General features: G+C 43.8%; 1 protein-coding gene across 1 annotated transcript in view; it reads left to right on the top strand.

Annotated features, from left to right (window-relative positions):
* Window positions 1–12,289, top strand: part of MYO3A (myosin IIIA) — a 1,386,887-nt gene that overhangs the window by 842,603 nt on the left and 531,995 nt on the right. The window contains exon 27 of the mRNA XM_086939966.1: window positions 9,137–9,342. Within this exon, the coding sequence (XP_086796092.1) occupies window positions 9,137–9,342 (206 nt within the window). The remainder of the gene's footprint in view (window positions 1–9,136; window positions 9,343–12,289) is intronic.

Genomic DNA, 12,289 nt, shown 5'->3' with positions numbered 1-12,289 from the left:
GCTACAATCCATTGGTGCTAAATCACGAACCTATTCAAATATACAAATAATGAGCATTCCATCTAGTCCATGAAGAAGAATTTTACTAATCTCAATGCGATAAAAGAGATCAAGAGATGAAAGTTAGAGGCATAGGGAAGACACAAATTTTACATTTTAAAATTCAAAATTTCATCTCGGTCATAATAATATTCACAATCTGAAGATATGTTAATTTCCAAAGATTGAAGAGTTTGGAACATTATACATAACCAATTTTCCATATGTAAATACACGTGCAACTAATACACTTTCGAGATTTAGTACATAATAGTGTAAATATAATTATAATTATGGTATTATCATCTGTAACATACTATTAATTGCAATTGCATGTTTCATATGTAATTCATCAAGAATATCCAATATTTATTGTCCCAAAAAGTATCGTAGTTCAGAATCCAGGTTCAATTCCAATTCTACGGCCCTCAATTTCATTATCCATCTACATCTTAATTGTAATATCCTGTTACCATCTCTCCTATCCAATTTCACATGATCTATACCATGGAAGCTGAACTTATGAGCATATTGTTCATTACAATTCTGTACGAGATGAGCTGCAATTGGGTACCTGGTATCACCATTCTTGAGTGCATGAAAGTGCTCTGCCATCCGATCTTTTAATCTGCGGATGGTGTTCCCTACATAAATTCGAGAACATGTACAGACAATTACATATACCATAAAAGTTGTGTCACAATTAATAAATGTGTTAATCTTATAATTGAGTGAATTATTGTAGCTGAATTCATCAATTTTCGGCCCATCTGCAGGAACTACATTTCCCGCAGCAATGAAAGACTCTCAATTTATTTCTCAACCAATTTGTAGACTTTGTCTCTTTCAGATAACTGGGACTCACAATATTGGATAACGTAACACCTTTCCTGAAGGTAATGCTCGGTTTATCATTCAGATATGGGGAAATATCCCCATCACTCTGCAGAAGATGCCACTATGTAGATAGTAATCCATACAATTTATGATTACCTTCTCCATAATTCGTAACCAACCTAACAATCTCTTGCTTATCTTGATTCAAAGGAGATCTCACTTTAGTTCTAAGGGTTTCCTCCCTCTTCAGTCTTTTAGCTCTCGTTTTTGCCTCACAAATAACCTTTTCATGATATCCGCGGGCTTTAAATCTCCTTGTCATGTCCTCAATGTTAATCTCAAAATCCCTGTGCTCAGAGCAATTTCTACGTGCTCTTAACATTTCCCCAAATGGGATAGCATTAATCTGACTCTTGGGTTGACAACTACTAGCATGTAAAAGTGCATTACAGCTGGTCTCATTACGAAACATTTTGCTACACAATCTGCCCTCTTCGACAAATAATTCAACATCCAGATAGAAAAGATGTTCAAAGCCATATACTGTGGTACATTTTATATTCACTGTATTCAATCAATCAGTGACACTTATAAAGCGCGCTACATACCCGTGGGGTCTCAAGGCGCTGGGGGGGGGGAGCCGCTACTGCTCGAACAGCCAGGTCTTCAGCTTCTTCCTGAAGGAGAGGTGGTCTTGGGTCAGGCGCAGGTCGGTCGGGAGGGAGTTCCAGGTCTTGGCGGCCAGGTGGGAGAAGGACCTTCCTCCTGTAGTCGCTCTTCGGATGCGGGGGACGGCGGCGAGGGCGTGGTTGGCTGATCGGAGGTGGCGTTTGGGAGCGTAGAAGTTGACTCGGCTGTTGAGGTAGCTCGGGCCTTGGTCGTGTAGGGCTTTGTGTGCGTGGGTGAGGAGGCGGAAGGTGATTCTTTTGTTGACGGGGAGCCAGTGAAGGTCTCGCAGATGTCCGGAGATGTGGCTGGTTCGTGGGATGTCGAGGATGAGTCTGGCTGAGGCGTTCTGGATCCGCTGGAGTCTCTTCTGGAGCTTGGCGGTGGTCCCGGCGTAGAGGGCGTTGCCGTAGTCCAGTCGGCTGGTGACGAGGGCCTGGGTGACGGTCTTCCTGGTCTCGGTGGGGATCCACCAGAAGATCTTCCGTAGCATGCGTAGGATGTTGAAGCATGCCGAGGAGACGTTGTTGACTTGCCTGGTCATGGAGAGGGAGGAGTCCAGGATGAAGCCCAGGTTGCGTGCATGGTCTGTCGGTTTGGGTGCGGTGCCCAGGGCGGGAGGCCACCAGGAGTCGTCCCAGGCGGAGGGAGAGGAGCCCAGGATGAGGACCTCCGTCTTGTCCGAGTTCAGTTTCAGGCGGCTGGTCGTCATCCACTCGGCTACCTCTTTCATCCCTTCGTGCAGGTTGGCTCTGGCGGCGGCGGGGTCGTTGGTCAGGGAGAGGATCAGCTGGGTGTCGTCGGCGTAGGAGATTATGCTGAGGTTGTGTTTGCGTACGATGGCCGCGAGGGGGCTCATGTAGACGTTGAAGAGGGTGGGGCTCAGAGATGATCCTTGGGGGACGCCGCAGATGACTTCGGTGGCCTCTGACTTGTACGGTGGTAGGCGGACTCTCTGTGTTCTCCCGTCGAGGAAGGAGGTGATCCACTCCAGCGCCTTGTCCTGGATTCCGACGTTGCTGAGGCGCCGTACTAGGGTGCGGTGGCAGACCGTGTCGAATGCCGCGGAGAGGTCTAGGAGGATGAGGGCCGCTGTTTCTCCATTGTCCATCAGGACTCGGATGTCGTCGGTGGCGGCGATGAGGGCGGTCTCGGTGCTGTGGTTGGCTCGGAAGCCGGACTGTGAGGGGTCGAGGGATCCGTTCGTCTCGAGGAAAGCGGCCATCTGCTTGTTGACGGTCTTCTCGATGACTTTGGCTGGAAACGGGAGGAGCGAGATGGGGCGGTAATTCTTGAGGTCGGTGGGGTCCGCTGTTGGTTTCTTGAGTAGGGCGCTGAGTTCGGCGTGTTTCCAGCTCTCGGGGAAGATGGTGGTGTCGAGGGATGTGTTGATGATGTCTCGCAGGTGGGGTGCGATGACAGCGTCGGCTTTGTTGAAGACGTGGTGAGGGCAGGGGTCGGTCGGTGATCCGGAGTGGATGGAGTTCATCGTGCGGATGGTGTCTTCGGTGCTGATCGGGGTCCAGGCGCGGAGGGTGGTGGTGGGGGGTGGTTGTTCGGTCATGGTGTGCGTTGGTTGGTTGTTGAAGCTGTTGTGTATGTCCGCGATCTTGTTGTGGAAGTATGAAGCCAGGGAGTTGCAGAGGTCTTGCGATGGGGTGATGTCGTTGTTTCCTGCGCTGGGGTTGGAAAGCTCTTTGACGATGTTGAAGAGTTCCTTGCAGTTGTGTGCGTTGTTGTCCAACCGGTCCTTGAATGCTGTTTTCTTGGCGGCGCGGATCAGCTGGTGGTGTTTCCGGGTGGCAAGTTTGAAGGAGGTCCTGTTGTCCGGTGTCGGTTCCCTTCTCCAGACTTTCTCGAGGGCTCGGCAGTTCTTCTTGGAGCTCTTGAGTTCGTCGGTGAACCATGGGGCTTTCTTGCTGCCGGGTCTGCTGGGCGGGGTCCTCAGTGGGGCGAGTTCGTCCGCGCAGTTGCTGATCCACTTCGTGAGGTTGTCGGCGGCCTGGCTGGGGTTCGCTGAGCTGGCAGGAGGGTGCTGGCTCAGGGAGGTGGCGAGCTGGTCTGCTGTGATCTTGTTCCAGCTTCTGCGGGCGGTCTGTTGCTGGTGGTGGTGGGTCGTTGTTTTCTTGAAGGTGAAGTGGACGCAGCTGTGGTCCGTCCATTGAAGCTCTGTGGTGTGGCTGAAGTTGATGTCCTTGCTGGATGAGAAGACAGCGTCGAGTGTGTGTCCGGCGAGGTGGGTGGGGGTGGACACCAGTTGCTTGAGTCCCAGGTTGGTGAGGTTGTCGAGCAGGGTGCTGGTGTTGCGGTTAGAATTGAGATGGTCAAAAAATGCTTTTATCTCATCCACTGTCCCTCTCCATATAAAGAGACAATCATCTATAAACCGTCCCCAGTAATACATGTTATCAATCCAAATACTGCCTTTAGGGCCCCAGATGCACTCACCTCGAACTACCCCATGAAGAGGTTGGCAAAAGACGGAGCGAATCTGGAACCCATCGCTGTACCAAGCTTTTGTCTGTACTATTTCTCATCAAATAAGAAAATATTATTTTCAAGTACCATTCTCGTCATATCTAACAACATTTCAGTGTGCCTGTATAATTCTGCGGGTCTATTATTAAAAAAAACTCTCCAATACAGCTATTCCTAAATTGTGATCAATATTAGTATATAGTGATACTACATCTAATGTGGCAAGTATCATTCCTGGTTCCCATGTTATGTCATTCATCAAATTCAGAATATGTTTGGTATCCTCTATATGAGAGGGCAGATTCTGTACATATGGTCTCAGGTATATGTCCATGAACTGTGAGATCCCCGAAATAATTGGTCTCCCTGGTGGCTTTCTGCTATTTTTGTGTATTTTTGGTAAACAGAATAAACACCGGGAGCGGGGAAACTCTACCCAAAGATACAAATATTCGTCACGGTCAAGTAAATAGTTCTCAAACCATTCCTTAAGTTTACAATTGATCTTATTCGTAACTGACTGTAGAGGGTTAGCTGTCATTCTTTCATAGTATCTATCATCATTAAGTTGAGATAATACTTCCTGGTCATAGTCACATATATTCATTACAACGATGTTTCCACCCTTGTCTGCCATTTTAATAACCACATCCGGGTTACTGGACAATGTTCTCAATGCTTCTCTCTCTTTCCTCTTTAGATTATCTCGGGTACAAGGACTGAAATTATTCATTCTTGTTTTATCAATTACTTTATCAATTTCCAAGTTTACTGTTTTATAAAAAGCGTCTATCACATTACCAGAAGAAAGTTGAGGGGTCCACCTTGACTTGGTTTTTAACCCACTGCCATCAGTATAGGCTTGATTAATCTCTAGATCTACTAGTAATTGTGCCCTAGTCACCGGGTCCTCTTCACTTTCTGTAAGTGACATTAGTAACTTTGTATCATGTATTTCATGTATAGAAATATTACTTAGTTCAGGCCTTTTTGTAAAGGGTTTAACCACACTCGGTTGATTTGCAAAATATTTGTTTCTTTTAAGCATCCTTACGAATTTGTACAGATCTACCTTAGTCAAATACCAATCCATCTTGGTCGTTGGACAAAAACTCATCCCTTTCTTCAAAACAGATAACATATCTGGGGATAATATAAGTGAGTAAAGATTAACTATCTCAATTTCCTTAGTTCTGGTGTCATTGTCCCTTAGTTCTTCCACGATCGGGTTCTCATCCCTTGTCTTATTTTTGGATCTTCCTTTACCTCTTGTTCCTCTCCTGGTCTTAGTCCACCTGCCTCTCGAAATAAAAAATTAGAAAATAATAAGGGCTTTGGGTTTTATTAGGATAAAGTCCACAGGGAGTTGAAAAAGGATGGGGGCACCTGTCCATGAGGGACATGCTGGCCTCCGGTCCAGTATGGGCTTGGACTTGTTTTTGTGTTTTAGCTGGTCCTGGGAGAGGCCCGGGAATCAGCAGGATGTAGGGTAAAGATGTCTACCTTGGTGGGGGGCCCTGGTTGTGACGGTGGCCACCCCCAGAGCTGTGGAGGAGTTACAGGGTGATCCAGAGTATGCAAGGTACAGAAGGGTACTATACTGCAGCAGCACAACAATGGTGCTAAACCAAGGATACCCAGCGATGTCTTAGCGTGTTCCCTGGAAAAACTACGGCGCCCCGTTAGTCCTACGGGCGGTTGTGGGTCTGAGCAACCGGGGGCTGCCTGGAACGCTCCGCCCACCTCTTGGGGGCGTGAGCAAGGGAGTGGACTGGCGGTCCACTGATGGGAGGGGTAGCCCCTCCCAATGATTGGTAATCACCGATTGGCGACGGCCACGGTGCAATTTGGCTCATCAGGCGGGCTGGCCTGCCCTGGGATCGCCCGTAAGATAACCCACCATGTTGGCATATTGGTTATGCAAATAAACCTGCAGCAAATGTTTCCACTAAGAAGGTATTGTGTGGTTTATTTATGTATGTTGCTGTATGAGAACGGTGAATATTGCCGATGTTGGCACTATGAGTTTAGTGCATTTTCAAATGTACAGCACTGGCTAATCGCACACATCCCCATATGTGAATTTGTGTGTTCTCCGCCCCGTCTTACCATTGGTCCTCGCTGTGTTTTGAGGGTTCTCCGACTCTCGAAACGTCACCAGCACCATAGCTCAACAGGTGCTCTCCTTTCCAACAGAGGGCTACTAAGCTATTCTCCGTCCGGATCAAATTCAAAAAGCACGCTGTCAGCTGTTTGCTGCACGACCTTCTTAATATATAAAAATGAAAAGGTTTTATACTTACCAGCGAAATGCTTATATTTTTGTAAAGGCATATTCGTTGTAAATGTTTGTGTGGTAAAGGCATGCATGGTAAAGACACATGTTTTTAAGGCATGTGTGGTAAAGGCATTCGTTGTTCCATCATATATCCGCCAGTGAAGGTACTCTTTCTGACAAACTATCACTGTCCGGTGTCTGATCTGTGACTGATAATACCAAGGTAAGGAGTAATTGTCTCCCTGTGCCAGTTACCAGAAGTGTGATCCTCTTTCAATCGTAGGTCTGTACTTTGCGAAAAATGAATTCGGCAGCATGGGAACAACAGCCCATGCAATTATTCATTAGAAAACTCTGTGGATTATTTTCAAAGAAATGTGTTTTTGAAGCACACCACACTGCCAAAGAGGTCTTCGCGCTGTTGATATTGAACATCCAATTTTCAGACCAAGGCTTTGCAATTTTGCAAATCTTTGTAATTGCTGTTTAGGGCGTCCCTTCCTAATACCGACTTGCATCAATATGTATGAATGTTTTGCGACTGAAATGCAATCACAAAACATTCACATTTTACCACCTACTTCAAATAGGGGATAACCCATTCGCAAAAGGGAAGGTGTCCCCAAGGGACCCTTTCCCCTCTGTGAATTTTGTATAAGCATTTTTCAAGAGCAAGCAGCGGTCCTAAAGACCACTGCCTGCTCTTAAAAAATGAAAGGAAAACGTTTCATTTTTCTATTTGTAAATCATCCCGTTTTCCTTTAAGAAAAAAACGGGCTGCTTTACAAAAAAAAAGATTGCTTTATTTATAAGCAATGGCAGACTTGGTAGCCTACTGACCCCAGCAGGCCAGCATCCCTGTGATTTTTGAGATTCCTAGGGGGACGCAAATTGTGACCTGCTTCATTAATATTCATGAGGTAGGTTATTTGCGATCCCCTAGGAATTACAGAAAGTGTTCAACACACTTTCATGCATCCCATTTTACGATTTCCTAATTGCAAATCGGAAGGTTTTGCAATTAGGAAATAGTAAAACGGGGTCTTCATACATCTGGCCCTTAGAGACATCTTTCCCCTCCAAAACTTTGATTTGTCTTCTTAGGTAATTTGAATGTCATGTTGGACTCAAAATGGCAGACTGGGCTAATTTTCTAAATACATTGTTGTGTGATAGCATGCTTTTACTTTCAGTAAGCTATCATCAATGTCTCATTACCATCTCATTCCAGAGTACTTACTGGCACATGCATCAACAATTCCTTTTGCGATTCCTTATTAGCAAAAAATAAGGATTTGTAGAAATCGCTTAGAAATAGCGATTTCTAAACATTACTTAATTGAGACTTGCAAATTCCGAGTCGCAATTAAGCAATACCTCTCCATTCATTCCTATAGGCCTAGAAGCCCATAGGAATGAATGGAAAGACATTCTCAATTTTGCGATTCTCAATTAGAGAATCGCAAATTGAGAATGCAATTTCAAGGGTGCCAGGTTGTCAAAGGGCACCCTGTTGTACCCACTGAAATCTGCATATGAGCACATCTTGTACACACACATGCCACAAGGGCATGTATGTGTATAAAATGGAACTTTGATAAATACACTTTAGTGCATTTTTCAAAGTTTTTGCAAGTTACCATGTAGCTCAAATTCATTGTAATTTGCTCCCCCTATTAGCGAAATCGCTAATTTTTTTAATTTAATGCTTTGCATTTAAGGTGAAGAATCGAAATCTTCATTCTCAGGGGTCTCACTAATAGAATAAAGAACTTGGCACAGAAGCTGGAATAAAAAGACATCTTTATTATGTGAGGCTACGTCACACAGAAGCATTAACAACTGAATGAGGCAGTCTGAGGATTACAGAAAACAGAAGTCTTATATATGCTTAGGGTTACACAACTCAGCATAAAGGAAAGGGGCAGTCCTAGCTTTTGCAAGCATGCAAAATGCCTAACATGGACATGCAAGATCTGGCAAACATTAGTCAATAGAAAAACATTCAAAACAAGGCATCATGTAACCAGAACATCCCCCTTGAGTCGTGTCTTTGCCCGATCCCATAAGTCAATCAATGACAGCACCTATAGGTCAATCAGTAATGGCAGAACATGTTTGCGTGCTTCAAAGGGAAGGTTTGTGGAATAGAAAAACACAGGGAGAGAATAGCGAAGGCCAAAAGATAAGATACAGCACAAGAAGAATACTAAAGGCTAACAGATAGTGGATACAGGGATTAGGTGGTCCAGACAAGAATTAGTTTAGGCCAGCTGGTGTCTAAGATGATTTTCAGGACAAGGACAGAGGGGGTTTTCAACACATTGCAGTCCAAAAGGGCAGAGACACTTCGTGAATCATGCAGCCTGCGTAAAGGCAACACAAAATGGAGTCTGAATGTAAAATGGAGTCAAAATTAAAGAACCTCAAAGGAATCTCATGCAATCTCAATTTAAGTAATCGCAATTTAGAGATTACTTAAATCGCGATTTTTGCATTTGGAATGATTCATCCCAAACGCAAAAATACCGGTCGCAAAGGGGCAGATTCTGAGAATCTGCCCGTTTGTTACCGGTTTCTGCTTTGATGCTGAGCTCTGTATATTTGTTTTAAGGATAGCAGGATAATATTCCGAAATTTGTCTTAATTGGTAACTGGTCACCATAAGAAAGAAGATTTGCCTGATGGTTGTTTCTACACTGTTAGGACTGACATTCATTCCATCGATGAGAGAATGTTTACTTTCAACCGAACATGATCCCATTGGAAAGATTAGCAAATATGAGCAGAAGCACAAAAGTGTTTGTTTTCACTACATTGCCCTTTGTTCTTTTTTAGTATTCCTTGATGGATTTATTATCTAAAATGGTGGCAGGCCAGCCACATTTTGTCCGCTGTATCAAGCCAAACAATGACCGTCACGCAAACAGGTACGACAGAGAAAAGGTACTGATCCAGTTACGGTACACCGGCCTCCTGGAGACTGCAAGGATCCGACGGCAGGGCTACTCACATCGGATACTCTTTGCCAACTTTATCAAACGGTAATAGCTTGTGATTTTTTTTTTACATTTTTCTTTACAAAATAGAACATTTTATGTTCACTTTATAGAATGGAATGATCCATAGTTTGTGTATCTCAGTCAATTGCGTGATTCATGTTAACATTCAACACTTTAACATTTCAAACCTGCTTTGACGATTGTGAGAAGGATATAAACTGTTGCATGTCCACTTTGGCAAAGTTCATTATTCTATTCATGCTCCTTGTGATTAATTCATTTATTATTTGAGGCCTTTTTTATGTCTATTGCCATTTCACTTTGGATCATGATTTCCAGCTGTATTTGCTTTGTTGTTTCTTTCACTTATACCGTGTGATCACTCACATCAAAGAGCACCACAAAACTGTTTTGTAGACCTCATGTATATAAGTTAATTGTATATATTTTGTCTATTAACCTTGCTATCTGAATATAAATAATGTAAAAAAATGTGGGTCTCTGCAAAATATTTACACACATCCTAGACAAATTGCTTGTCATTAGTTATGAATTGTCTCTATCTATAAAGTGGATAATTTTTGTTGTTGTTAAGCATACCTAGATGGACATTTGTTGCTTTATATATAAGGTACACTGCCCTTCTGAGGTGTATGGGTAGATCCTGTGGCTTCTACATACCATGTGTTGCATGGGCAGCTACAATAGGAAGAGAAGGCTTCATCTGCTCTTTGCTGGAAGCCCCCTTAGTGCTGTTATTGTAACAGGAGTAACTATGCACGTTGGTCTGCTAGTCTGTAACATGTACAGCATTGGGGATATGGTTGATCACAACACTGAAACACGTACAGCATTTGGAAGATAGCTGATCACAACAAACAATCCACATGTTTCTGAGCTTTTAACATACATGATAGCGTGTATCTGGAGAAGGTTTACTGTTCTCGTCTGAGCTGGTTTAGAGAATGGATTAACATTACTGAGAAACCATTTCAAATAAACTGTTTAATGGAAATTTTCAGGATGAATGATATTCACCATTTCATGGAAACCAATTCATAGTCTGTCTTTTTTTTAAATTGGCTTTTACGTGCTCATTTAAGATGTAAATGCAGTGGTTTCTGGTCTTACTTTTAGAAACCCTTTTGTTGAAGGTATTTATTTCTGTGCTTTACGTCAGAAGGCATTATTTTCTATTGATATATTTTAGATAATCAAATATGTACTTTAGATACTTATAAATCACAGGACCCGCACCACGCATACAAACCATACATCCCTGTATAACTCACAATCCCTAATCAATACCATCCTTGCCCCTAGAAACAGCTCACCATACCTAAACTCCACCCATCCCTGAACCCTAAAGCCACTTTTACCCCAAAACTCCACTCATCCCTGAACCCTAAAAAAACCCTCACCATGACTAAACTACACCCATTCCTGATCCATAATTACACCCATTCCTGACCCATAATTACACCAATCCCAGAACCATAATTACACCCATCCCTGATTCCCTATAAATCCTTTCTCCCCCTAAACTCCATCTTTCTCTGAACCATAAAAACCCTCACTACTCCTAAACTCCTAATATTTCTGAATCCTACAAACACCTTTTGATGCCCAAGCCACACCCATCCCTGAACCCTTAAAATCCCTCATTACCCTTAAACTTCACCCATCCCAAAGCCCTAAAGCCTCCCACCACCTCTAAACACTACCCATCTTTGACTTCCAAAAAACCCTCACCACCCCTACACAGCAATCATCCAAGATACATTAAAAAAAACTCACAACATCAGGACACCCTCCATCCCAAACCCCTAGAAACCTCTCACCACCCCTAAACACCATCCATCCCTGATGCCTAAAAGGCCTTTCTACTCCCAAACTCTTCACATTCTTGAATATTAAACACCTCTCACCACCTCTAAACTCCACCCATCTGTGAACCCTAAAATCCCCTTTCTACATCTAAACTACACCTATCCCTGAACTCTTAAAACCCCTAACCAACCTAAACTAAACTACACCCATTCCTGAACCCTAAAACTCTGTCTGCCCATAATCTCTATCCATCCCTGATCCTTAAGACACCTCACCATCTCTAAACTCCACCCATTCCTTTTTTTAACAGTTTTTATTGAGCCTTTTCAGCAAAGACATGTGGTATGCCCATCAAGTGCTTCATAAACAAACAACACATAATTTGTAAATGGAGCAAATTGGTGCACTACCGGGCTTACAAGAGCGGGACTACATGCATACTCAAGCATGTAAAACCTATAGAACTAATACACACCAAGCACACGAAGTAGCAAAGAATCCCAAGTTTCTTACATGTAACTATATGTCGTTCAGGATGACATTGACTCCACAGTGGGCATCCCAGGGGCAGGAGTTCGCCATTAACACATTCAGGGAGGAAGGGAGGACACAGTTCCAATTACCAGGCAGTATCCGAGAGACCGGGGAGGGAGCAGCGTCAGAAAATGCAGCAATATACAAACCTGCTGGATTACTGCATAACTGACTCAGTAATGCTGGCCACCACTTCCAACCATTGTTCTTTCAATGTTTTCCTACTGATGCCTCAATATTTCTCTGAGCTCAGGGCTGATCCTTCTGCCAGCATCCACCTCTTCACGTCGGTTTTCCACCTATTGCATTGTGGGCCGTGTGGTGATTTCCAGTGTAGTGCAATATCCCTGAGAGCTATACCCAGGGCCACATCTAAGAGCCTGTTGCCAGTCATCCTAGATGCTCATCTACTATACAGGACTAGCAGGCACACATCCACAGCAAGGGGTGGCCACCTGTTCACAATTCTCTCCAAGTCTGAGGTGACCTGTATCTAAAATCGTACTATCTCTGGGCAGCTCCAAACTATGTGGGTGAATTTTGCATATATTAGAGCACATCTGCGTGAATTTAAAGCAAGCATTTCTGGAAATAGTGTAAGTGCATTCTAGGATCTGCTCCCGTT

This window comes from Lissotriton vulgaris, chromosome 10 (assembly GCF_964263255.1).
Source record: "Lissotriton vulgaris chromosome 10, aLisVul1.2, whole genome shotgun sequence".
Taxonomy (NCBI): domain Eukaryota; kingdom Metazoa; phylum Chordata; class Amphibia; order Caudata; family Salamandridae; genus Lissotriton; species Lissotriton vulgaris.
Note: the sequence above shows the minus strand (reverse complement) of the source record. Positions and strands in the feature narration are given on the sequence as shown.